The 27,917-nt window shown below is 39.5% G+C and overlaps 3 protein-coding genes across 5 annotated transcripts in view; all 3 read right to left on the bottom strand.

The window, feature by feature from the left end:
* Positions 1 to 2,063, bottom strand: part of LOC146450630 (uncharacterized) — a 4,325-nt gene extending 2,262 nt beyond the window's left edge. The window contains exons 1-3 of the mRNA XM_085100188.1: positions 1,530 to 2,063; positions 886 to 983; positions 53 to 109 (exon numbers count right to left, since the gene is read on the bottom strand). Of these exons, the coding sequence (XP_084956314.1) occupies positions 53 to 109; positions 886 to 983; positions 1,530 to 1,875 (501 nt within the window). The 5' untranslated portion in view covers positions 1,876 to 2,063. The remainder of the gene's footprint in view (positions 1 to 52; positions 110 to 885; positions 984 to 1,529) is intronic.
* LOC146450629 (uncharacterized) overlaps positions 1 to 15,046 on the bottom strand; it is an 18,364-nt gene extending 3,318 nt beyond the window's left edge. Inside the window, exons 1-5 of the mRNA XM_085100217.1 lie at positions 14,701 to 15,046; positions 13,712 to 13,821; positions 12,635 to 12,691; positions 10,218 to 10,946; positions 9,578 to 9,642 (exon numbers count right to left, since the gene is read on the bottom strand). Coding sequence (XP_084956343.1) covers positions 9,578 to 9,642; positions 10,218 to 10,946; positions 12,635 to 12,691; positions 13,712 to 13,821; positions 14,701 to 15,046 — 1,307 coding nt within the window. The remainder of the gene's footprint in view (positions 1 to 9,577; positions 9,643 to 10,217; positions 10,947 to 12,634; positions 12,692 to 13,711; positions 13,822 to 14,700) is intronic.
* On the bottom strand, positions 8,866 to 26,978 carry LOC146450631 (uncharacterized). Of its 3 annotated transcripts, XR_014860266.1 has the most exons (6): positions 26,431 to 26,976; positions 22,784 to 22,881; positions 22,240 to 22,296; positions 20,638 to 20,907; positions 19,578 to 20,087; positions 8,866 to 9,130 (listed from the first exon to the last, which is right to left on the bottom strand). XR_014860266.1 is itself a non-coding variant. In XM_085100182.1 (5 exons), exons 1-5 carry the CDS (start codon positions 26,879 to 26,881, stop codon positions 19,914 to 19,916), a joined length of 1,050 nt encoding a protein of 349 aa, XP_084956308.1. In that variant the 5' UTR covers positions 26,882 to 26,976; the 3' UTR covers positions 19,236 to 19,913. The 3 variants fall into 3 exon arrangements, 2 of the variants coding, with proteins under 2 accessions (XP_084956308.1, XP_084956309.1); XM_085100182.1 differs by lacking the exon at positions 8,866 to 9,130 and having other exon boundaries at positions 19,236 to 20,087; XM_085100183.1 differs by lacking the exons at positions 8,866 to 9,130; positions 22,240 to 22,296 and having other exon boundaries at positions 19,236 to 20,087; positions 26,431 to 26,978.
* Positions 26,979 to 27,917: the final 939 nt, after the last annotated feature.

The following is a 27,917-nucleotide window of genomic DNA, read 5'->3' on the forward strand; positions in this document are numbered from 1 at the left end:
GAAAGAAAAAACTAAGAGATAAACAAGCCATTACAGACTTTTCTTTACTTACTTTGGTTTGCAGAAGTTCATATTTCTTTTTCAGTTCCTCCAGCTTTACTTTAAGGTGCTTAAAATACAGATCACAAAAGATTGGAATAAGGAACAAATTCAAAGTTCAAAAGCAAATAGAATTTGTTGATAGGTTTAAACTATTTCTTTAAAAACGTAACTTTGCATGCTAAATTTGCTCAAACCTAAAGATATGACATATGATTCACATGAATGAAGAGGTTATTCTATACACTTAATGTATGGTCCCGAGGTAAACAGTTAGTTTTGTTTTCCCGATAGTCCTGATCGTCTCGGGAAACATCAGGACTCGAGGGAAAACAAAACGAACTAGTTTCCCGAGGAACCATACCTTAGTGCTTTGTTATATATTTAGACTTTCCCTTCAACAATCACAGCAAAATAAAAAAACAAACAACTGAGAGGGCAACAACTGCGGAATTGTATCCCAGTCGGGATACATTTGTATTTGATCAGGGGCACGTGTACAAGAATCAACCAATCACAGTGCTCGTTTTGTTGAGTGAAAGTCTAGGTATATAACAACATTGCTATTGCCTAATAATCTTAGGATTCTAGCAATTCGGGGCACACTTCATCGGAATACTTAGGATCTAATCTCTTCGAACGATGATTTTGTAGCTTTTCGTGGTATACAATCAATCATAACCGTCACAGGCTATGCGACGGTCAATATTGACTCCTCATCCGTGATTCCGACTAAGTTATGTTTTTTTGGTGACCAAGGAAAAAAGGCAGTAAATTCTTGAGGGCAATCAATTATACTAGGTGATTTTTAGCTCAGGCGAGGATTCAGTTCAAAATGGCCCTTACCGAGTCTTCTTTAAGAGAGGACAAGTTGTTTTTAAGCTCTTGTACATTCCTTGAAAGTTCCGCGTAAGCAGTACTGTTTGGTAGTGCAGTATCACGTTCTGCAAAGAAATGAGAAATGTCATGAAGTGCTTTGACAATACGTTGACAGTGTTTACAAGTTTTTTACTATAGTATAGACCTGGAAGACTGCGAGAAAACTTGTCTAATACTACAGCTGTACATACATCTAAAAATAACACTATATCTATAAAATCAATAGAACTAATGAATGATAAGCTGAACTATTAGTGATAAACCTAAGTATTGAAGTAACCAGAGGAAAATGTAAGTTCTGACGATTGAGTGACGAAGAAGCGAACCAGTCAACTGATAATTAACAATATTTCGACAGCACCGTTATTTTTCAGTTCGCTTGTTTTAGAAGGTTTTTATACTAAGTTCTGTTTCTTTAAATATTTGCCTTGTTATTAAGATGTAAGTTGTATACCAAGACGTATCAGTGCAGAGCACCTAAAACTTAAAAGATGAAAACCACACCTAATTTATTTAACCATAATTTCCCTTTTTTTCGGTTTATCTGCACTCAGTTCAACTAGTACAACTCCGATAGTAGAAAGAAACGGAATGCGGAATCCTGGGCTCACCTTGAGCGGTGACGCAATCTGTTGAAGCAGTTGGATTGTTTCGCGACATCATCAACATCAAAGCCAAAACCAAAGTGGCAACAGCGGTTAGGAAGGAAACAACAACAACAGCGGTTGTAATGCAAAGCAGTCGTTGGACTACCACCCCATCTGATTGGGCGCAGGGATGTGCTGGTTGCATTAATGCTTGCCTTTTATGTTCGGTTCCTTGCTTTTCGAAGGTTGTTTGTTTTGTTTCAGGGCTTATGCTTTCTCCAATGACGACGTCGCTCGCTTGCCCGTTGTTTGGTGCTTTCGATTCCATCTCGAAATAGAGATTTTCTACTCCAGATACTGTCTTGTTCATTGTTGGAAAAAATGTTCAACTATTCGCACTCAGGTGGTGGCTGTCTGTGCTAGATTTCCGGAGTGGCTAGAGAACTGGCGAACTGCAAGACGTGATAAAATGTTGTCATGTGATGTTATTTGTTAACCGTCTAATGCTAATTTCATCAAAATAATCTGAAAAGTAACGACCTATGCTAATCTCCGATTTAGGAACCTTTTATGTATACAGGATTTATGCCATCAGGTGCTCTGCTACGGGTATCGGCTGGTCTCTTTTCCGTACACGTTTATTTTTCGCTGAGAAAACTTAACTTACAAAGCCTACTTTCGTTTTTTTCGATGAGTAATTTCTTCTAGGTGATCGCTACCTTTGCTATTTGCTTAGCAAGCAGTGTGCTTACTTCCGGAACTTTTCGGTAGTAACTTAAATAATTGTGACTTCCGGCTATGTGCGTAAACACAAAGATATGTAGTGTTATTTCAAGTTTTCACTCGCAAGAGGCGCAACGTTTGAAGTTTGCAAAGTGTGATCTAGATATCGTATTAAGCCAGCCTGAAGCAGAGGCCGTGTCACTGCTGTGTCCAAGATCTTATGAAAGTTCGGTATTGTTTTAAAGTCGGATTTGAAGAAAGTTAAACAAAGAGTTAAGGATATTGAGATAGCGAATTCCAAAAAAAAAAACAAAACAAAAAAACAAAAAACAAAAAAACAAACAAACAAATGCTTGCTTTTTATAACTTTTATGGCATCATCTCTGTAATGTAAAACAGGCTTCTTGCACATTAAGGTACCATAACCATAGGCATGCAATAAAGCGATGACCATATCTACCAGTTTTGATGCTTCAGAAATCGTTTAGTTTTACTTGTTGTGTTTATAGAATGTGCCGGTTGCACTGATGCTTGTTTGGTATTCTCATTTTCTTTCTTCACGAAGGTTGTTTGTTTTGTTTTGGTGCTTTTGATTCCATCTTGACACGGAGATTTTCTTTTCCAGATACTGCCTTATTCATTGTTGAAAAAAAAAAATGTCCCAGTATTCGCACTTACCGACACTTAGGAGTGGTGGCTATCTGTGCTAGATTTCCGGAGTGGCTAGAGAACTGGCGAATTTACTGCAAGATGTGTGATAAAATGTTGTCATGTGATGTTATTCGTTGACGGTAGTATCGATAGTATCGAAAGCGAAGACCGACGGCCCACTCGAAAACGAAGACCCACACGAAAACGAAAACGAAGACCCACTCGAAAACGCAGACCCACTCGAAAACAAAGACCCACTCGAAAACAAAAACGAAGACCCACTCAAAAACGCAGACCCACTCGAAAACGAAGACCCACTCGAAAACGGAGACCCACTCGACAACGAAAACCCGCTCAAACAAACAACGGTTGTATTTACCCAAACATTATCTGTGCAAAATAAAACGTCAGAAATTTCTGGGTTTATATTTTTTTTGAGTAAATTAAGAGTATAAGAATTTATGTGGCTTATTCCATCCCTAAATTGGGCGATTGCTTGCAGTGACTAGCACAATACCGGTGTTTTGATTTTATTTGTTCATTGTATTTCCAGCGTTCTGTAGGGAGTTTAAGAAACGAGGACGACAACGGTAACGAGAACGTCATTTAAAAATATAACTTCTCGTTTTTGTAACTCTTTCGCAATCATTCTCAAACTCATTAATAATTCATGCAGTCAAAAGCCAATAAATGACCTCCATTTCGGTCAGGTGGATGAATCTTGATACCCCAATGAAACACCAGATGAAACACCACCAGGTTTTCATCTCAGATGAAACATGTTTTTCATCTGAGATCAAACATTTGCATTTTAATGAGATTAATTTCTTATTGTTTCATTTGAGAAGACATGTCAAAAACTCGGGCTTCGTGCTTTATCACGGGTTCCAAATACCTCGAAACAGATGAAAGCACTCGGCCTGCGGCCTCGTGCTTTCATCTGTTTCTCGGTATTTGGAACCCGTGATAAAGCACTCGCCCTCGTTTTTGACATATTACTTAAAATTTGTTTAACTTGGAAAATGCTGGCGAACTCTCCAGGAACTAACTTAGTATGAACGACGTCAAAGTAAGGAAGAAGAAAGAAGATTTTGCGTCATACGCTCCCGTTCTCGAGAAAACCTAAACTTTGGTTATTTCACGTTGTCGTTTTGCACAGGACGGTAAAGAAATGTACCAAAATGTAAAACGCACGTGCAGAGCAACTGTTTTCGTCCATTAAGCCCTCTGTTTTGTGGGGTTCTCGTTGTCAGCCCCATCCTCGTTTCTTAAACTCCCTTATATCATCGGATTATACGACGACGAAACAAAGAAGTAATATAAACAAAAACGTTTTATTAACTGAAACGATGAAAACAGGTAACGAGTAACATAAACAAAACATTTACTTAATGAGCCAATCGAAAGGGATTAGCTGTACGTAAAATTAGATAATGCTGAACAGTGAAGAGATGAAGTTGAACTTACCCTGCACCAAAAGCTTTTTAATTGTTTGTAACCCCTTCAATGAAGACGCCTTATCTCATTCCAGATTAACTTTCTTCTGGTCGTAAGTCACCAATAAGCTCTAAAAGGATAGCTAATTTAATACGGACGACGTAAAGAACTACAGAGAGCCTAGCTATTAATGTATTATCTCATTCTAGATTAACTTGCTTCTAGTCGTAAGTCACCAGAAAGCTCTAAAAGGATAGCTAATTTAATACGGACGCCGATGTTAAGGACTACAGAGAGCCTAGCTATTAATGTAGAAGTACTTGTATCAAGCCAGTGTTTATAGAGTAATAGAGTTTGTAGGTTCATGTAGAGCGTTACTGGACAGCGATGGGCATAAGCGCTATAAACTTTGTAAACCGCGAATTTACTTTTATTAGTTTTTTCACTGTCTGCCAATAGTCTATGATACCATGGAAAGTGTAAGAACTAATCAGGGGCACCCAACGGATCGTTTCGGTAAATTATCTGTTCGGAAGGCCCTTAATCCCCTACAATTTTCTAAAAATAATTTTCGCCTCGAACTTTCGTGATATGGGAAATTTAAGGTCTGGTGTTCGGATTGATAAAAATGTCGTTTCGGGTACCGAAAAAAGTTCAGCGAAGATTTTCGGAAAGGAAATAAGACCTAGAGTTTTTTGGGAAATGGACAAAAATGCCCTAGTAATTTCGAAAAGACTCAAGTTCCCCTAGAATGACCGAACAGAAAAAAATATTATAGCTCAGCTTTAAATGAATCTGCAGAGCTTTAAAGGCACTCCAGATAGCCTAAAATAGCGTTTCAAAGGATCTGAGAGAAAACTCCCATTGGGTGCTCTTGAATGGCTAATGGCTAATGGCTAACTTATGTTGCCCAATCATCTAAGCTGGCCACGTTTCATGGACAAAAACGTTACATTTAGCATTTTATACCAAGAAATGTATCTTCGGACGCCTAAAAGATCGCGATCAGTCATGTTAACTGACCTACCGGAATATCACATTAAGAACACAAAGAGTTCACACCAAAAGAAAATAAATTGGTACTGATGGTATACCTTTACGCAAACAAGAAAGTTAATAATGTGACGGAAATGAAAGTGAACATGTCTAGTATCACGTTGACTGAAATCAAACACGATGCAACGCGATGGGAAAATTGCAAACTGGAAATCACAGCAATTAGATGGTTCATCTCTCTCTTTTTTTTGTAAACTTTCTTCGCACCTCACGTAAGTGGTTATTACTCAAGGTGGCTATCAACGCTTACTAAATACCAAAACTCGTAAAAAAGGAACATCAGTGTTTTGCTTTTATTGCCGCATTCATGAAAAAACTGCTGTATCTAGATCGTCAAAGAAAACATATTATTTAAATAAACTTTGTGTGACTCAAGAAGTGAGGCTTTGACCGTGCCGGAGATTTCTATGTACGCTTTGCTGAAATACGGAAATCTCCCTATGATGCACTTGATGTCTGCATGGTAATAACGGCTTGATTCTTTGTTCGTTGCTTGCTTCTTTTTCCAATCCCCATCTACGGGAAAATAATACCTTTCCTTGTGCTCAAGCACCAAATTGTAGGGCACTATACGCTGCCTGTGGCAAACGTTGTTGCCGCATCCCTTGTAGATCTTTGCTTCAAGGGGCAAAATATGCACAATAAAGAGGTTGTCGTTGTGATGTATCTCCGTGTACGTACGATTTCCCGACTGGCTGCTCGTTGACTTGATTTCGTTGTTGTTGGTCGATCCTGGCGCTCCAATTGAAGACTGAGAGAGGCGATAGTGGAACTTGTTTCTTGAGCCCTTCTTGCCTGCAACAGCTTTATTGACGTACGCTTCAGCTAGTGGAGTGCGAGAGACTTCTCTTCAAGCTGCGCCCTTGCAAATAAATTGAAGGTGCTCGTGCAGCAAGCCATTCTTCTCAGCCACGGCAACAGAGTGTCTGCAGACGCTATCGGATTTAAAGCTTGGGCATGTACAGGACACGTGGCGGACATTTACAGTGCATACAACTCACCCGTGCTTTGCTGATCTTGATGCGACCTCAAACTTAATAGCTTTCCTCTGGTCGAGAGTCGGCTGCCGTTGAATTGCGGAGGGCGAGTTAAAAAGCATGAGTGCTCCTTCTTCCACTGCACGCGCTATGTCTTCTTTCTTTCACGCCAGATGTGTGAGGTGATCAGTTGAGGTTTGTTGGTTTCCCGGGAACTCTCTCGTTAATCCTGTTAATTATGAAAGCTAAGCGTGAAAGTTAACAAAAAGTAGAAAAAAGAAAGACAAAATTAATTGCATCTATTTTTGAGGGTGGGAACGTTGACAAGACAGCGGAAATTACATATTTGCATCTATTTCTTCTTTTTTTTCAATCGATGTAGGGTTTTAGTTACGAAAATTAAGACACAAACGTTGACAAGAAAGTGGAATTCATGTATTTGCATCTTTTTCTTCTTTTTTTTCGAGTGGGTCTTCGGTCTTTGTTTTCAGGGTCTTCGTTTTCGATACTACCATTCGTGGACCTCTGACGCTAATTTTATCAATGAAACCATCTGTAAAGTAATCTTTGTTTTAGGAACCTTTTATGTATACAGGATTTATGCCTTCAGGTCAGTACTCGGCTCAGATATCGGCTGGCCTCTTGCCCGTACACGTGTTTTAAAGTAGGATTTGCGGAAAGTTAAACAAGTGCTCAAGGATACTGAGACAGCCAGTTCCTAAAAAAATGTTTGCTTTTTCATAAACGTAGGCACGCAATAAAGCGATGACCATATCTACCAGTTTGATGGTTCATATATCGTTTTGTTTTACTTATTGTGTGTATGGAAAATCATGAGGAGATTACAAGCGAAAACTGTTGTTAAAAAGGGAAGTTTTCTTGACAACAAATTTCCATAATCCTAGGTGTGTGTCTGGACATGCCTAATCTACCAATTTTGCAGATTCTAATCTAATTTGAAATCTTATGAAAAGATCTGAATTCTCTAACATGGCATATTTTGATTCACACCATTTAGTTGACAACACGAACTATTATGTTACTGTCAGGACTGGAGACTAACGGTAGCCAAGTAGCCACAGACTTGTAAATATTAAGTTTTGGTTGGTAGGTTTTGTGCTTTCACTGGCCACTTTGGGACTTATGTCCAGGATTGAAGACAGATGCAAAAGGTACGATTTTTCGCGATGGTCGTGCAAAAATTGCAAAAATTTACAAATTTAATGATTTTCGGCTTTGGTAATGTTGTATTTGTACTCTCACTTTGCCACGCGAGTATACAACCCACATGATCGCCCCCCCCCCCTCCCCCCCTTTGGGGTGTGTCCAATGCACTCGGTTTTGTGATATTGTACTTTGTTGTGGATGGAACTTGGCACTGTTTCTTTCTGCCCAGTTTTTGGGGCCGCATTCTGTTTTCGTTGTCTTGTACTGCCCTACTCAAACTCTCCTTTTGGAGCCAACAACTCGAGACGAATTTTATTGGTGTCGACATCTATTTCCGTAGACAATATATCGGTCATTTTTCGGCTGGAACAGTCTCGAGGTGTTTCCTGTTTGGCTACTGTTTTATCCCCTTGCCAACTTTCTTCTGTAAGTAATGCCTCCTAGAAAGCGTGCTGCGGCAAAATCTACCGCCACTCGTCCAACAAGGGCTAAACCGGCGGCCGCCCGAGATTATCAAAACTGCGCGAAGTTGACGCCGATACACAGGCAACTCACCCAACTGACCCAACGCAAGCACCACAAGGCAACCAAGGTATGGTTTCCATTGATGTCAATGCTCTGTCAACCACCATCTCCGCCATGGTCGCTCAAGCAGTACAGTCCGCGCTTTCTCAGGACAACATTGCGACTATCTGGACGCCCAGGAGCGCAGGCGGTCATGGCTGTAAGTAAGCTGTTACCACTGAAACCGATGCAATTGTCGTGGACAGTGGTTCATCTGCAGGTCACGAATTTCAAGGAAATATCAGTGTCATAAGCGGACAAATATCCGACTAACTTAACCGAGTACTTAATACCGAAGAGTTGGTTTCTAATTTGAGCGGTCGGCTGAGTACTGCATTGACAGATGGCTCCCGGCAGCTTTACCAGTGCGCGTTGGTAGTTTTCGCCAATTTTATGCTTTAATTTATGGCTCCGCACAACTTTCACTGATTGCCGCTACTCCCAAATTGTATTCTTCTTTTCATTTCATACCTTTCATTTAGAAAACTATCTTTTTCAACGTTTACCTCGTATCTGTCGGCCATTTTCTATGGCCACAAACTGACCCAACAAATAAACGCTTTTAATACATGTATTTCAGTAAAGAACTTCAAAAGTAATATTGTGTACAGAAATAGACCAAAAAAAGAAATGAATATAAATGCATTCCGATTCCCAGGCTAGTGTAAAGTAATATGACAAGTAGTACTTGTCAAAGAAGGAACAGAGGCCTCAAATCTACAAGGTTCAGTTTAATGCATGATCACTCGACTACTTTAGTACAGGTCCCAAAATTGGTACCCCTCACTTTAAAATCACTCTTACGTTTTAAGTTAAACTTTCTTAAACAAAGTTTTATGTTGTAATAATTACTAAGTGTTTCGGTAAGGATTTTCCCGTTTAATCCGACAACAAATGCATTGCTCCTAAGTGGTTACACTCTTTAAAAATGGCAAATACATATCTTACATCACAATCAATTGGTTAATTATTAGTTCTATGCTGTAAACTCGTAACCGGCCATGATTCTTCTCAACCTCAATTTTCATTGGTCCCTTACATTGTGTATACCTTTCACGCTAGGGGCGTGATTATTGTTTATCGCAAACTGATCAGACTTGCCTTGTTCTGAACATAGGAGATAAGAAGTGAATGACTCATCTGTCATAAAGGGAAATTGTTGACTGTAGAATGTAAGCCACAACATGCCTATTCCGATGGAGTCGTTATTGGCAGTAACTTACGCGAATGCTCAATATTTAACTTAAGCATCCTCTTAATTTTAGACATGGAAGATCGTATCTTGAAAGCAAGTTCGTTTATCATGGTAACTGAGAGTTTCACGGTGAAAAATAATACATCAAAGAATATAACGCGTGAAAAAGAAAAACAATCGTTTCTTCTCGTGTTCAGGTTGGACACTCCCAGTAGTGAGTGGAACAATACATGCTAGCCTCTCCAGTGGAAAGGGTATCTTTGCAAGTGCACTTGTAGGTTCTCTTGCCATCTAAAGAAGCAGTGCTTGTCAGCGTAACAACCTTTGCATCGTTTGTTCCACAGTTAACACCAAGGAATTTCTTGCCCTTCGAGACAAAACAGTTTAACGCGTATTATACTGAGGTTCAGAGCAAAAGTAACTGAGTAATACCAGTCTTATGTATACACAGTGGGGGCCTAGCGGTTTAGACTCTACACTTCAAATAATCAATAGGTATTTTTACTTTCAAGTTTTCTTTCTGGCATTGATGCTTTGTAGCGTAACAGCTTTTGACCCAGTTGTCGCACGTAACATGAACACATTAGTGCAACCGACGGAATTAAACAAAATTTCTTTTTCCATTCTATAGACATTGAGAAGAGAGGTGGTCCAACTTTCAATCGCTAGGTTTGGTCACTTGCATCACACAATCACTAATCTTTTTCGAGATTTCGTTTACTTTGATCGCGACAAACTTTGTCTAACAGTTCCTCGGTTTTACCCATTGATATTCAGATCTCAGTTTAGACACGCTTTTGAAAGTTCTAGAACACCGTAAATTCACAAAAAAGGAAATTCCCCGTTCTTTTTTGAGACAGTCACTAAAACGTTTTGATCAGCGCGATCGGGATTACTTTTTTTTTATACTGTCCTTTGGTATAAGTATATATGGGAACCTACATTTGGTTCAGTTGCTGTGACCTCTGAAAAAGCATATACATTAGCTCGCACTCCAAAGCTCTTGGATTCTTTGTAAGAACACAGTATTAGACCACCAGACCCAGAACTGCTTGGGGGCCCTTGAGTACAATTCAATCCAGGAGGACCAGGGGAACCTTGGGTACCATTGTATCCAGGGACGTCAGGAGATCCTTGGGTACCATTGTATCCAGGAAGACCAGGAGGGCCTTGGGTACAATTGTATCCAGGAGGGCCTTGGGTACCGTTGTATCCAGGAGGACCCTGGGTACCATTGTATCCAGGAGGACCGGGAAGGCCTTGTGTACCATTGTATCCAGGAGGACCCTGGGTACCATTGTATCCAGAAAGACCAGGAGGGCCTTGGGTACCATTGTATCCAAGAGGACCAGGAGGGCCTTGGGTACCATTGTATCCAGGAGGACCGGGAGGACCTTGAGTACCATTGTATCCAGGAGGACCGGGAGAGCCTTGGGTACCATTGTATCCAGGAAGACCGGGAGGGCCTTGGGTACCAGTGTATCCAGGAAGACCGGGAGGGCCTTGGTTACCATTGTTTCCGGGAAGACCAGGAGGGCCTGAAACACCAGGAGGGCCTCGGGTACCTTTGCCTCCAGGAGGTCCAGATGGGCCTGAATCACCAGGAGGACCTTGGGTACCATTGTATCCAGGAGGCCCCCTAGGACCTTGAATCCTGCTAATGTTGTTGACCTTAAATACGATGGGAAAATGTTGTAAGTAGTGTTTAACGTAGAACAAATTTTGAGTACCGGTAATTGCTTATTATTAGACAGTCTGACCATGTGATGATTAAGGTTGCCTATCGAATGAACATGATGTTTACTGGATGTATAGATAGGGTGACGTCTTTAAATACAGGAGAACTGAGCGTATAGTTGACAAACAATATAATGAGCTATTGTAGCTACAATTTAACTGACTTTTATTGACAGTTTTAACTCTAAGAATATGCCTTGTGAAGCCCACGTCCATGTGTAAACTGTAATACTGATACCTGGCAATACCTGCTTATCCAGTTGCATTAGCTCTTGCTTCTTTGTCATCATACCGGCCCATTTCCCCCGTTGGGGTCACGGAAATAAGTCAAAGTAAGTCAACTCTTTGTCATTATATCTTGTCAAAGTACCTGTTGATCGAGCTTTAGTATATCTTGATGGTTTGTATGTAATTCTTGCCAAAGTGCTGTCTTGTTGGCCGAAATCAAGGAAAGAAATTCTTATTTGATGGGAATTGTTCTTGCTATCTCTTTTCTCGTTGGCCTAGAGAACAAAGATAACCTCAGGAAATCGGCTAGCCCAACAGTAGCCGTAAAACGTCTCGTTAAGTTTATGATAACGTTAGAGTGTTAAAGCTAACTAGTGTTCTTCTGAACTTTTCAAGAGCTGCTATTCCTGCTGCCTAATATGGGAACAAAGAAACACCTTTGATCCCAAGTGGATTAAAGCCCACACGACTCTTGTTCCTACAGCATTTTCTCTTTCTCCTAAACGAGCAAGTGCATTCGTTTGAAACGAAATTCTTAATCTCACTAATCATTTTCTCTCCTTCCTAGAAATAGTACATTAAAATACGCGGATGAACGTGAACCACGTAACAGTACCCAAACAAGAAGTTTGAAAAAAAAAAAAAAACACAAACAACAACAACAACAACAAAAAACTGTGTGAAGAGTTATGGGGAAGAAAACTATTACTAACAATAAATGGACATGTGAATCATGATTAATAAACAATTGACAACCAGATGGTGTCCATTTTTTACTTGCACCGAAATCGAACGACCGGGGAAAATTCAAGTTCCTCGTCAACTTTTGACAACCACGAAAACAAAGACAGATTTGCAGCTTCATATAACATACCAGCTTTCGGTCTTCTCGCGTGAGCTTGAGGCTTTGCCGGGTCTTATAACGATAATTGAAAAAGCTGTAAAGAGGCAACTTTCGGTTCTCTTCATTGTTGTTGTACGTTGATTTAGAACAAAAAGCCTTCACGTTCTAATCGCCTGATTGTCACAGCTTGTTCAATAAGTAACCACAGTAAGTAAGTAAGTAGAAAATATGTTAGCTTTGTGGCCGAAATATCCAGTTAGATTGTAGGGACGTCGACATTGAGTTCAGAAAGAGAAAGGCTGATTAAACTTTGTAATACGCTGTTCACTAATTCTACAAACATGTTAATTTGGTCATTTCAAATCAGTGACCCAGCCAGCCATCCAAGCAAAGAAGTCAGTGAGCAAACAAGCTAGCTAGAAATCTAGGAAGCAATAGGTGTATAAGCAAGAAAGCAACCCACCGACCAAGTTATAATCAACGAAAGAAAAAACTATCAAACAAATTATCACGGCGTTACAGACTTTTCTCGTTATACTTATGTACTTACTTTGGCTTGCAGAAGTTCATATTTCTTTTTCAGTTCTTCTAGCTCTGCTTTAACTTGCTAAAAATGCGGACCACAAAATAAAAGATTAGGGTTAAGGTACATTCGAGTGCAGTGCCTCAACTACTTCTGCATTTTGTTATGGTAATCGGAACAAATTCAAAGTTCAAAAACAAATAAAATATGTTGAGAAGTTGATACCATATTTTTAAAAAACGTAATTATGCAAGTTGAATTCGGTCAAACCTAAAAATATGACATTGACAGAGCAAGTAACTGATAATTATCAGAGTAATTACATGGAATGTTGATCCCTGAGAAGTATTGCCTTTTATTAAAATGGAAACTTGTACTCCGTTTGCATGGTCGCAAGTGTAGACAAACAGCCATACAAATCTCTGTCACGTTGATTTTTCAGAAATATAATTATGTTTGACTGAACTCCCTGATGCTTCCTAAAAATATCATTAGTGACCTTTCTTTGCCTTTCGTGTAAGGTATTTGTTTTCCAATTAGAGACAATGGAGACAACATGCAGAGTTCGTTTGGCTATATAATGGCACGTTATGATATTGGATTTGTGGCAAAACGTCATCGCGAAAAGAGACTGGATTGCCCGTACATATATTCTCTGTTCCAATTACAGTATGACTCAAGTTGTATTTATATTCCACGGATTTTTGTATTACATAAGTTGTGGATGATTCTTATGAATGAAGAGGTTATGCTATTGGCTACTTGCCTAACACTCTTAGGATTCTGGCAAATCGGAGACGCATTTTCATTCGAATAGCTTGAGTATGGAGGAAAGACGATTTCGTAGCTTTTGCTGTTGTGTAATAAGTCATAACATTGACTCCGCGTCTGTGGATTCCGTTGAGTTTAAGTTTTGTTTTGGCGACCAAGGAAATAAAATAATTAATTCTCGAGGGCGAGGGACTGAAGTCGTCTTTTTTAATTTCCTCTGTGTCATCGTGGTCATCATTTTCATGTAGCAAATATCAACTGTTTGAATCAATCATACTTGTACAATTTTTAGCTCAGGCGAGGATTCAATTATGGGGGAAAAAGGGCGCTTACCAAGTCGCCTTTAAGTTCTTTTAGAGAGGACACGTTGTTTTTTAGCTCTTGTACATTCCTTGAAAGTTCCCGCGCGAAAGCACTGCTGTTGGATTGTGCAGTATTGCGTTCTACAAAGAAATGAGAAATGTCATAAGAAGCGCTTCAACAATACTTTAATAATGGTTACTGGTTTTGTAGTATAGTATAGACCTGCAGACTGCGAGAAAACGTATTTTTCTTGTGTAGTACAACAGTGTCTAACACTACATCTATACATCTAACAAAAAAAAAAAACATCTAGAAAATCAACGGAGCTTATGAATGATAGGCTGAACTATTAGTGACAAATCCAAATATTGAATTAACTGCAGGCAAATGTAGTTTCTGACGATTTAGTGACCAAGTAGCGAACCAGTCAATAATTAACAATATTTTGAGAGCACCGTAGAGAGGTCCAGGAGTTGCCAATCATGGGTTAAGACCGCTATAATTGGTAAATACTTAACCAATCTACCTCTGTTATTCTTTCAGTTCGCTTGTTTTTGGAGGGTTTTCTTAGGGTCGCAATCCAACACAGACCCTTTTTATACTTAGTTCTGTTTCTTTAAATATTTGCCTTTTTGTTATATATAAAGTTGCATTCCAAGACGTATCAGTACAGAGGGCAGAGGAGTCTAATTTGGCCATATAAATTCCGGAAAATTGCAGCCGAAATCGAATCAAAAACAAAACGCCATGAGATCTTAGGTACGTTCGTGTAGTACATACGGTCATCTCATTTTTATCTCGGCACTTCGTACCTCGTTTCAAAAGCTTCGCGCCACGCCTTAATTTTTTGCGATCCGATTGCGGTTACCTTCCGGGTCCATTGATGGGCCAATGCACGGCTTACGTACTTACCTTAATGTCCCTCTCTTTTTTATTCACACCCACTGTTTCATGGATTAAATACTAATAGTACAACTCCGATAGTCGGTAGACAACTGAATGCACAATCCCGGGCTTACCTTGAGCGGTGACGCAATCTGTTGAAGCAGTTGAAGTGTTTCGGGATATCATCATCATCAAAGCCAAAACCAAAGTGGCAGCAGCGGTAAGGAAGGAAACAACAACAACAGCGGTTATAATGCAAAGCAGTCGTTGGACTACCACCCCATCTGATTGGGTGCAGGGATGTGCTGGTTGCATTGATGCTTGCTTGTTATTTTCAGTTCCTTGCTTTTCGAAGGTTGTTTGTTTTGTTGCAGGGCTTATACTTTCTCCAACGACGACGTCGTAGGCTTCCCCGTTGTTTGATGCTTTCGATTCCATCTCGAAATAGAAATTTTCCTCTCCAGATACTGTCTTGTTCATAGTTGTTGGAAAAAATGTTGTGGTGTTTGCACTCAGGTGGTGGCTATGTGTACTAGATTTCCGGAGTGGCTAGAGAACTGGTGAACATACTTCAAGATAGCTGATAAAACGTTGTCATGTGAATAGCGAAAAGTCGCGAGTGGGTCTAGTTTTTATCCAAGCCAACTTAACAGCGGGGTAAAAATTATCTTTTGCTTCTTGACAAGAAGCGTGTTAAAAATGCCACTAAGACGGCATCTATCTGTCGGCAACGGAATCATCTCGACCTCGAAATCAAGGTAATTAAAAACCTCTTTGTCTGGAAACATCAGCACAGCCGGCGCGTTTTAAGTCAGCTACAGCAAAAAAAATAAATAAATAAATAAAAAATAAATAAATAAATAAATAAATTAATAATAATAATAATAATAATAATAATAATAATAATAATAATAATAATAATAATAATAATAATAATAAAAAAATCACAGGTTAAAAATTCTGGTACTGAGTCCCGTTTGATTAATGCCCAAGCAGCCCAACGAAAACGGAAAAACACTGGTATGCGATTCAGTTTCATGACAAATCACGGAAAATACAAGTCAAATTGTTTTCCTCAATCAGCTAATCGAGACCGAGGTTTTGATAGATAGTTTATTAAGTTAATCCCGTTGCACCCATAAGACTGAATTGTGTAGAAAACTTTACAAGGTAAAGATAATTGAAGCAAAGGGCAAAAATTATATGTCAATGAAACACCTACAAAAAGGGAATGAACATTATATACAATTATTATACATAAAACTCATCTTTAGTCTATTCGTCCAACAGATGGGCACCTTAAAATTGCTTTTCTTCTTCAAATTTAGAAGATTGTACAAGTTATGACTAGTATTTTTACATGTCTTCTCAAATTTGCTAGATGTCAGGGACTCTCCGCGTTCGAATACAGAGATTAAGTCACTAGTGTTTAATGTGTCTGAATACGTGGTAAACAGGAAGATTATCTTTGAGGCATTCTTCTGCACGGGTATTTTGGCACCATGTTGTTTTGTTAAAAGCGCAAATTTATATACAGTCGACCTCCGTTTGCGACCACCTCTCCCAAGCGACGTTTCTTAAGCGACTACCTCTTGTTAGCGACCACCATGTCTTGATATTTTGGGTGGTCACTTATGGGAGGTTCGATTTTAATCACATGACCTTCCTTTCCAAAGTATTTTATGAATTATGTTTCGTATCCAGATCTTTCTGCATTCCACCAGTAGAGCTCGTTATAAATGTCACTACAGCTACCAAATCCGGCTCCACATTTCCTGCATTGAGTGCCCAAAGAAACACGCTGCTTACGTGTAAAATATCACTACCAAATGGCCAGTTTCGTGCCCTTAGATAGTAGGAATTTTTCCTTAAACGTCAGTTTCTCTTTCACGAAACTGCCTCCTTGCTGTCTAATTATTTTCACTAGCTACTAGCAAGCTCCCAACCGCGTCATATCACTCCTTAAAGCAGTAGAAGGAATTGATATTGACCTAGCAGCCTCATGTCCCAGGAAAATGGTACTGAAACAATGTTGGTCATGCCCAATTTTTTTTCTCAAGACCTTCTAGTTACAGCAAATTTTCGGAGAGTAAAAGTTTGAGAATCTCAATTTTTGTTTTCTCACCATCAGTTAACACTTCGAACCGAATACCAATCTTTTGTTCCTGAATTTGAGGTGTTGCCTGAAGCTATTTTGTGTGATATCGTTCTTTGCTAATTAAAAGGGAAGCTTTTCATCAATGGTAACCACAAGAAGCCTAAAGCAAGGAACATTTTTATTTCTGGGGGTGTTGGCGGCATCACAGTTTGAGGATGTCTGTTTTCAACCCACTTACTAAATTATTGCGTCAACCTAGATATTGACCTTTCGCTGAGGCATCAATCAAGACGAATTTGAATGGCGCCATATAGTGTGACTGGTAGGGCAAATTCTCGTCAGTTTGGCATTTTTCATTTCATATCCAAAAGTGGATCTGTCAAAAAAAAATATTCCTGGCTAGTTTCAAAAGCTTTCTATTGCAAAAGTACCTTATTTCCCTTCTATATTAAGATCCCCAATATGCAATTATTGTGTCTGAGAACAAATAGTATTGCTTCCTCTATTAAAGCATAGAACATCCTTATTTTTACTTGTACGACATCGCAATACACTCGAACAAGTGCGCTGGACCTACTATAGCAAACCCTTTTTCCTGTAAGGCACCACTTCAGTGTTCTTGTTTTGAAAGAATTTTAATCATCTGGAATGCGTTTCCAAATTATTTCCTCCATGCAGTTTTGCAAGCACAAAAGAAGGAAAAAGAAAATTATTGTGCTCTTAAATGGAACGGGGTAAAATTAGAATACTAACAGCAAATTACCAATATCAACTGTGCTGATCAAGAAAAGTAAACATTCCTATAATCGAGACAGTCAATAGTAAGTTTCACTCTAGGCGAATTGATAAATGGAAAAATGGTGAAGATTGAGTGAACCAGTGAACTTGTTGTATAGTTTTTTTGCATAATGATGACAAAGAAAACAACTGCTTGTTTCTAGTTTATGCTCCAATAATCCACCACCTACCTCTTCGGTAAACAAGGCTGGTGTGCCTGTCGACAACATCCTATCTGCAGCTGGTTGGTCCAGCATTAAAACGTTTGCGACTTCTTTTAACAAGCAAATTTTGGAAGGTGGACAGCTTGGACAGGCTGTGATAGAATGTTGCAATTAGGCTTTTTGCTGCCTAGTTTCTTGAAAGGGGTTCAGTGGTCTAGCCTGTGGTTCTCTTTTTCACTGCTTTGTATTATACCCAAACACAGGGCTTGAAACTCTCACGTGACTTCCTTGTGACAGAGCATGACAAGGAGGTAGAATTGTACAATTAAACAAGACTTACCTGTAAGTTGAAAGGTCATGGAGATTCTACTGATCACTTGTCATGCGGGAACAAGGTGGTCACATCCTACCCTGCATGTTGTAGAAATGCTGATAGTTTACAAGCATCACCTCTCCCAAATGTTTTGTGTTTGGGCGATCGTAACACTGAATCATCATGGATGTGTATCACCTTGCCCCCGCATGACAAGTCAGTAGAATCTCCATCAAACTTTAACTTACAAGTCTCGTTTAATTATACAGTTTTGATCTGAAATAAGGTCAGAACTGGGGGGCAAATCCCCACCAAAAATTCAATAATAAGGATCATGCCTGACCTGTAGGAGACTGATGGCAGTAGCACAAAAATTGATAGCGGGAAGAGGGATTGAAAGAAACGGATTTGGACAACTCCCGCTATATAGCAAGCTCGTAGCACATGTGGTGCCCCCTTTTCATGTCCACAATTGTGAGGAAGTTGCTCAAAAGTGAACGTTGTTCGTCTTAAAAAATCAACAGGGGGGGGGGGGGGGGCATGTTAACTTTTGATGGCAGTATTTCATCCTTTGCCTTGTGATGAATAAAAGAAAAATCAAGCATTTCGTTTTATGTAACAAAAAACAAATAAAGAAATAAATACTTTCTTCTCAACAGAAAGCCACAACCTTATTTCTGACTTCTTCCTGACCGACGTGACGAGAAACAAATAGGATAAATCTGCTGGGAGAATGGATTTATGGCTACAACTAAAGCTGAAATAAGGTGAGTTTAGATGGTGAAAATCCAGTTTAGACTTACGCTCCCTATAGATCGATGCCTTTCAACTTTTTGTCCGCAAATTAATGAGCACTCATCTGTCAAGGGTATATGAACTCAATTACCCTTGCACGTGGACGCTAGTCTTAACGTGCCCATGCCACTCTTAATTTGTTTTTTCTTAACGAATGTTTGAGTATTCATTTTGTTTTAATTTAGGTCTTAATCCAGGGGCGGTGCCTCGCATGGGACGTTCTTCCCGTTGCACCTGCCCCGTTTGGGTCTTGCTACTTTCTTTTTAATTTATATTATATATTGTAAGAGGATCACCCAATAAAGACAACAGCCGCCCGCCTCGAGTCGCCATATGTTTTAGTGAAGCAAATCAGCTAAAACTAGGTTCAGATACAAATTTGAACGATCCAACTTACCACCCTAAGAGTGGTTTGTCATTACCACTTATCTTATTAAAAAAAAAACACTTTATATAATTCAGTATAGATCTTCCATTTGAAGTAATTTTGTTCAAAGTATTTGTCAAAGAAAAAATTGAGGCTTCAACACAACAACGTTTAATGCATGATCGCTAGACTAGTTTAGTACAGTTCCCAACGTTGGGGCCCCTTGGTGTAAAAGCACTCTTACACTGTGTCAGTTAAACTTTCTTAAAAAAAGGTATCTGTTAAAATAATTACGTACTAAGTATTTCGGAAAGGACTTTACCGTATAAATCTAACAACAAATGCATTGCACTTAAATGGTTACACTCTTTAAAAATGGCAAATAACATATCTTACATCATCGATTGGTGTTATAATCAGTACTACGCTGTAAACTCGTAAGCGGTCATGATTCTTCTGAACCTCTCAAATTCATTGGTCCTTTACATTGTATATACCTTATCTCTATGGCTAGGGGAATGATTATTGTTTACCTCAAACTGATCGGACTTGCCTTGTTCTGAGAGATAGGAAGTGGATGACGCCTATGTCATAAGTGAAATTGTTGACTGTAGAATGTAAACTTAAACATGCCTATCCCAATGGAGTCGTTATTGATGGCTACTTACACGAGTGCTGAACAATAAATTTAAGCAAACTCTTAATTATAGGAAGGGAAGGTCTTATCTTCAAAGCAAGTTCGTTCATTATGGCGACTGAGAGTTCCACAGTGGAAAATAATATATCAAAGAATATACAACGTGAAAAAGAAAAACAATTGTTTCTTCTCGTGTTCAGGTTGGACACACCCAGTAGTGAATGGAGCAATACATGTTAATCACTCCAGTCGCAAGGGTATCTTTGCAACTGCATTTGTAGGTTCTCTTGCCATCTGAGGCAGCGATGCTTGTCAACGTAACAACCTTTGCATCATTTGTTCCACAGTTAACGCCAAGGAATTTCTTGCCCTTCGAGACAAAACAGTTAAATGCGTATTATAAGAGATTCAGAGCAAAAGTAATAGAGTAATACCAGTCTTATGTATACACAGTGGGGGCCAAGCGGCTTAGATTCTACACTTCAAATAATCAACAGGTATTTTCGCGTTCAATTTTTTTCTCTGGCATTGATGCTTTGTAGCGTAACAGCTTTTGACCCAGTTGTCGTAGGTAACATGAACACAACAGTGCAGCTGACGGAATCAACAAAATTTCTATTTTCATTCTATAGACGTTGAGGAGACAGGCGGTCCAACTTTCAATCGCCAGGTTTGGTCTTTTTTTGGTAGCTATACGATAGCTGTGTCCTTGGAATTGATCCATAGAACACTGTACGTTTAAAGGGAGACTGAACCAGCTAAAGAACGAACTACCCACTAATAGCTGGAGAACTTAAAAAGTGGAAATATATTCCTTAATAGTAATTTTTTTTCACTTGGGAGTTTTTACTTATGCGATCAGCATTAAGTCTTCTTTTTTCACACTAACGTATTAGCGTTACTATTATTTTGGGACCTACATTTGGTTCAGTTGCTGTGACTTGTGTCGAAGCATTTTGACTTGGAACATTTTTAGCGCTTTTGTCTTCGTGGTAAGAACACAGTGATAGCCCACCAGAGCTAGAATCCGACCCAGGAGCGCCCTGAGTACCATTGTATCCAGGAGGCCCCGTTGGTCCTGCAACGCCAGGGGGTCGCTGTGTACTATTATATGCAGAAAATCCAAGTCCGGGTGGGCTTGCGACACCAGGAGGTCCCCTGGGGCCTTGAATCTTGCTAATGTTGTTGACCTTAAATATGATGGTAGTTAATGTTGTAAGGTTTGTTTAACCTACTTCTTGCTAGATCTACTTGTTGACGTCTTCAAATGAAGAGAAATTGAGCGTATAAGTAGCAAACGATGAAATGTACGAGCTACAATTTAACTAGCAGGTGAACGATTGGCGCTCAGTGCTTCTATAGTTTTAACTTTTGTAAAAAAACTCGAGGAATGACGGTTTTAAAGGCTGCGACTTATGTCAAGTTTTATTTGTAGTTAATTTTCCTCATTCTTTTTAGTTTATAATATTTTCATTCTTCTACGTACAAAACTTTTCAAATGTTTTCGAGCAGTAATTTCTTCTACTGAGCCCCTATATCATTGTAGTCAAGTATATTTTGTAAAAGGTCGATTTCCCGATTATTTTTGGGAGGAAACCCCTCAACAATATCTTGCTGTTTTATGACACACCGTTTTTGTCGAGGTAGTAAGCTATTGCATTTAGCACGCCTAGGATCGTTTAAATACTATCTACTAGGTTGGTTGGCAATATTTTGCAATAAAGACAGACTGGCTCGTCGACGTCGCATACAACATTAAGGTGTTTCGATCTACTTTTGGAGTCGAGGAACCACATCTCACTTTTCCAAACGGCTGTTAAGCATTCAGTCAATCATTGAGCCAATGCGAAATTTGCACCAGTTATTAGCCTTTAATTGAAGTTTTCCAAGATCGCCGATCTGCGATGACGACGATAAACAGAAAGCCTCGAAATTACTAAATCCCCGTCTTGTCCAAGCCAACGATCAAGGAGGCACCTAAACAAGCAACCAAACCGACCAGCCAATCAATCAATCAATAAAGAAACCAACCAAGAGATTAACAAACTAATTCTATACTTGTTAAAGTGCACCTAACCCCAAAATGTTTTTTTCGCTTAAATAAATCTTTGCACCTGTTCGAAACGCATTGAGCCTTTTTGCGCCTTTTTTCGACCAAATCTTGACTTTTTATAGGCTGTAAAAGTTACGAAATCTAGCCATCATCTGTCTCATGACCGAGCTAGTAAGGGGCATGGGTCTATTCCTTACATGACGTCACAAACTGCTTTGCATGCATTTTCACAAAAACTTAATACAATGCAAATCAGTTTGTGACGTCAAGTAAGGAATAGACCCATGCCCCTTACTAGCTCGGTCATGGGACAGATGATGGCTAGATTTCGTAACTTTTACAGCCTATAAAAAGTCAAGATTTGGTTAAAAAAGGCGCCAAATAGCGCGATTTGTTTCGAACAGGTGCAAAGATTTATTTAATAGAAAAAAAAACATTTTGGGGTTAGGTGCACTTTAAGTAAACTTACTCTGGTTTGCAAATGTTCATATTTGTTTTTCAGTTCCTCTAGCTCTTCTTTAAGTTGCTGAAAATTCAGGACAAAAAAAATTGAAATAATGTACATTCGTCAGTGTGCAACAACTTCCACTGCCTACAGATGACTTACTGAACCAGTCTTACTTCTATTTGCACCAAAACAGTCAGATCACAACTCGATTTGCTCTCGCATGGAGGCGGACTATCTCTTTCTGTGTAAAAATAATCCTCTCTCTTATTTCTGTCCTAAATCACATCACTGAAATGTCTGAAGACCATTTAGTGCAGATGTATACGCTTTTGATCGTATACACGATGGCTGATTAATATGTCAGTCAGTGTGTTCAGATGTGGTACTATACTGGTTTGGGGGTGGCTAGAATTGTCCGGCTTTTAAATCCTTTGTTAGTGTAGTCATAAAATTCATGTTAGTAGTAAATTGCAGTTGTTACTGAATAACATAAACCAATTCGGTCAAGTGGACTGGGACAATATCTTTGGCGGGAAGGAATTGAATGAAACAACTTTGTCCTTACCGAATTTTCTTTAAGAGATTTCACGTTTTTCTCAAGCTCTTGTACATTTTTTGAAAGTTCCGCGTAAGCAGCACTGTTGAGCGTTGAACTACCACGTTCTACAAAGAAATGATAAAACTTTTCACAAGAGGCACTTCAAAAGCATTCGTTATAATGCTCATGCATAGGTTTTTAAAGTATAGTGTCTTTAAATGTTTTGAACCCAGAAGTATAAGTATCAGAATGCAACATGAGCAGACCTGGACACAATCTCAGGCTCTTTAGCAAGCAGTTGGTCGCCAGGAGAGACTCTGGTGAATTCGAAAGAGAGTCTCTCTTGGTGACAAACCGCTGGCTAAATAGCCTAAGGACTCTGGGTATAAGATCGACCTGGACAGGGCTGTAGTCAGCGTGTTGGCAGACTGATTCTCGAAAGCTTGGTCCTATTGCTTGGGCATTTGTGGGAAACGTGAGTTTAGAAATGTGTTAGTTATGGATTTCCCGTCACAAACGGCACGCATGGTGATTACTGATCAGAGGACAGATTCACGAAGTGCTCCAGAGTTAGTTAAGATGTATCTTAAGTATTATTTCTTGACAAAAGCCTATTGTTGCACTAGGAACAAACTATTCAACTCCGTAAGAAGAGAGACCGTGGGAACGAGATTACGGACTATTGTTCAGAAAATCTTGCGCCAGTTTCGTGTTGAAAATAACTGATGCAACTGCGTCCCCCAGGGTCTTTTCGGCGGTAAAATCAAAGATTATCAAAGATATTCACCGCGGTCAAAACGTCAAAAAAAAAAAAAATAGAAAAAGTAGAAGATCTTTATTTTGACAGCTCAAAGTTGATAAGCTTTTTGTGAGTCTGAGTTTACTAAGTCATAATTTAATAAGATTGTAAAAGATGTTCACTGCAGACCAAACGTTACAACAACAACAACAACAACAACAACAACAACAACAACAACAAAAACAGAAAAGGTAAGTTAAAGATATAACATTTTTACTTTGACAGTTTAAAGCTGATAAGTTTTTTGTGAGTCTGAGTTTACTAAGTCATGATTTAATAAAAAAAAGTTACAGAAACCATTATGTGAATCGGTTTTCTGGATGTCACGCATTCAAACAAACACGGACACACATCGGGCCAGTTATTGAAACAAAGTCTAACTTAGGCCGTGGCTTGAGACAATCAGTGGTCCTCCAAACCTGTTTATAAGCGTTTTATTTTAAGTAGATATATAGTTTTCTAGTCTGGGATGCAAGCCTTCTTGCTACCGTCAGCACCAATGTTTAAATGTGTTTGGTGGTAAAATTGAAAACGGCTTAGAGCGTGGTTTTGTTAAACACCGTCTAAACTATCTTTTAATAACTGACCCATCACCGTTTGAAACTTTTTTAGTGAACCATGAAATGACTTTAGTAAACTCACACACTCAAAAAAAAAAAAAAAAAATAGGACCTCCACAGACATAGCCTCCCACGCTGTCGTTTTTAGGGGACTCGCAGGAGGGTAATAGGAGTCCCCTAAAAACGACTGAGTGGGAGGCTACCACAGACGAGGCAAATTGTTATCGACGACTTTTTTCACTCAACAACTTAATTGAATCGACAGCTATTATTGGTGTTGGGAAATGCGTTTCCACACGAAAAGTTTAGATTTCGATAACCTGTGTGTTTTTTGAGGGAGACTGGAAAGTTGCTTGCAATGCAAATGTGTGCATCGTGCAGAACATAAAGGTTTAAAAATCGTTTTTATGTCGTTGCAAAAGTAAACGTTAGTCACAGACGGGAGAAAGTGAGTTGTCCTTTTAAAAAGGAAAACTAATTTGTTTTCGACATTATTGTTTACCGTTTGCCGTTTACGGCAAACGGCAAAGGTGAGATTCGCGTTTATGTTTTCTTGAAAATATGAGTACGTAGATGAAAGTAGTACGAGATAATTCTGGCCTTTAACGCAAAAACACTCAATTTTTCTGAGAAATTGAAAACAGCGAGCGGCAAATGAAGGATAAACATGGTCACGTGGTCATTTCTGCCGTTTGCCGTTTGCCGTAAACGTGATGCTTAATCTCTCTAATCGAGTTGCCTTGTCTGTGGAGGCTCTTAGCTGCTTTGAGCTCTCAAACAAAAACGGTATCTTCAAGGGATTTTTCTGGTTTTTTAAAGTTTGACCGCGGTTTCGACGCGGTGTCAACTGCATGGTTTTACATCAACGAACAGAACCGTAAACTAACTGTTCGACTTCTGCATTCGTACGGCCCACTACTAATTCGTGATCCAGATAACACCAAGTGAGTGTAACCTTTCTGGTGCGGACGGTGAGACCCAGGGCAGATAATTAAGGAAATACGAAATCCAGGTTTTGATATGTATCAGGACGCACTGTAATCATCTGACTTTCTTAACAGTGAAAGCAAAGTTTACACTTCAGCTGGCGGATCGACGCTGTTCATTACAGCAAAAATATCATGGTTTAATTGAACGATCAGGTGAGTCAGCAGATAATTAAACGTCATCAATTCACGATAAACATTCTTGACCTCAAACTACCGCTGACCGGGTGGTCGAAAAATCAGTCCAGCAGGCCCTTAATAAAATCAACAGTCCTTTCTGAGGCCTGCAGTCATCTGGATGATCTTACTTTACAGGTAAAAATAACTGACCCGATTGATCTTTTGCCCTGGAGCAATTGCTGTCCTTATAGTATCGCGTCTGTTATAGTATGACGGCGGTTAACAATAAGGCATGAATAGTTGTAGAACTTTTTAAAACCACACGGTACTAAATGTATATAGCATCAAGCTAATTTTAGTCGGCAACATAAAGCCAGGGAACAAAATTATCTTCTTTCTTGTTTACCAACTGGTTCCCTGTGCTTGGCCAACAGAACCATAAACACATGATTTATCGTTTGTTGTCAAGTTTAAAAATTGGTTATTGATTACATTGGAAATCAGAGAAGGGACGCGAGATAGAAATGTAACCTTTGCTTTTGTGCTAGCCTGCGAATACAGCCGCCTCTCATCGCTCCCGGCCCGCCCATCGGGGCCGGGAGCGATGAGAGGCGGCTGTATTCGCAGGCTACTTTTGTGCAAACTAAATGTGTTTCACACGCGCGCTAATAACCAGCTTATGATAATAAGGAAGTGACACTTGGAGACGAATTACACATCTTCAGTTTTGATACCACCATCCAATGACCAGACTTTAAGCTTCGCGGTATCCCTAATGCTGCAATCAACTGCGTTTGGGCCCCGCGGATCATCGGCGGTCCAGTGTGGAGTCTTTTGCGGTTGGGGTCAAAAGCCTGCCTAAATAAAGCTGGTAGAATGGAACAATAGTATTTAACTATAGTTTTACTTCATTCAGTTTTCATCTACCGCGACTCTTTCATGGATAAGATTTAACTTATGCAACATTGATAACAGTTCACCTGGCTAACCTTCTATATGTGAAAACTGAAATCGTGACAAAGCTTACCATGAACGGAGGCACAATGTATCGTTTGAAGCAGGTGGAGTATTACGAAACATCACCATTACAGCTAAGACCAAACCGGCATGGATACCATTTAACTTCAAGTATGCAGCCTTGACAACAGTCCATTTAGCTAACCTTATATTAACTGAATATGTGGAAACGAAATTATTCATTAAGCTTACCATGAACGGCAGCACAACCATTCGAAGCAGGTAGAGTGTTACGCAACATCACCATTACAGCTATGACCAAACCGGCAGCAGCAGTCAGGAAGGAAAGTCCGACAAAAGTAGTTATAATGCAAAACAGTCGCTGGAATAACGCCTTATCGGATCGGTTGTAGGAAGACTCTGGTTCTGTTGATACTTGGCTGTTCACCTCAGCTGCAAGGGCTACGTTTTTATAAGCGACAACGCCATAAGCTTCCCCGTTGGGAACTGCTTTCGATTCCATCTTGAAATAGAGATTTTCTTCTTCAGCTACTATTTTATCAATTATTGAAATGGATGATCCGGTATTCGCTCTCTGGTTTTGACGGATTGAATTTAAAAGATTGCCAGACTGGCTAAAGAAAGTAAAAGTACTGCAAGGTTTATATATATAATTATGTACAGAAAAAAAAAACGTTTTCATATGGTGTTATTTGATGACATCTTATGCTATTGTTTGCTGTTGTTGTTTTTTTTTTACCGTTTCAAATCATCAGAAAATTTTCATACTCCAAACTATATTAAAGTCTCGAAAGTAACTTGACCTCGTTTCTTTTCGGCGGAGTTACCGGGTTTTATCCGTAGTTTCTTTTGAGCGTCGTATGTTTGAGACATTCCCATCCTTCGGGTAGCAAAGACCGTCTATCACATCATCATTTCTCGACACCTTTTGTCTAGTGTTTTTATTTTGTTAGCTTGGCTTACAATTTTGTGATGAAGAAACGGGACAAGATTTTTGGATGATTCACCATGTTAGCTGTGGTCACATGATCGACCACGCCCTAATTTATGCACATTATTCACGACTCGGATTACAACCTGGTAATCAACGTCAAAACTACTATTCTTTGTTTCAAATCTTCAAATTGCAGAAGATTACCGTTATTTTATCTAATTGGTTTAATTTAAATAGTATTTTTTCTCTCGCCCAAGCAGTCTAGCACATGGGTGCTTATTTCTTCCTACCGTAATTGTGTGTTGGCATATTGCTGCAATGGAGGAACCGCAGGGAATTCGAAGGAGAGACTTGGGTGATACCCTGTAATCTGTGCAGATTTGGGACAGAACATTTCCAGCAGCTGTGTCAAGCCCTTTCAGCTTTCGTTTCTCTGCCTTTCACCTATTATTCTTCACCCTTCTCCTCTTTTTTTTTTTATTTCGGGCGCGCTTACTCCAGCAAGCCCGCCAACAAATATCTGTAATATATGAGCTAATCACAGGTTTGAAACTTCTTACTGTCCAGTTATGACTCCATCTTCCATACTTTCATGGTGGCGTTTCTGCTCCTGGGTCCACCTTTTACAAGTGAACACACGTTGTCATCAAAGAGCATCTGCATGCAAGCTTTAAGCTTCTGATCTCTACGTTGATTCTGACTCTGAAAGGGCCTGTAACCCCTCTCATTAACGAACATAGACTCTGAGAGGAGGGGGAGAAGGCCCGAGGCAGAGGAAGGGGTA

The sequence above is a fragment of the Pavona decussata genome, unplaced genomic scaffold (genome assembly GCF_977016875.1).
Source record: "Pavona decussata unplaced genomic scaffold, jaPavDecu1.1 SCAFFOLD_438, whole genome shotgun sequence".
Lineage (NCBI taxonomy): Eukaryota > Metazoa > Cnidaria > Anthozoa > Scleractinia > Agariciidae > Pavona > Pavona decussata.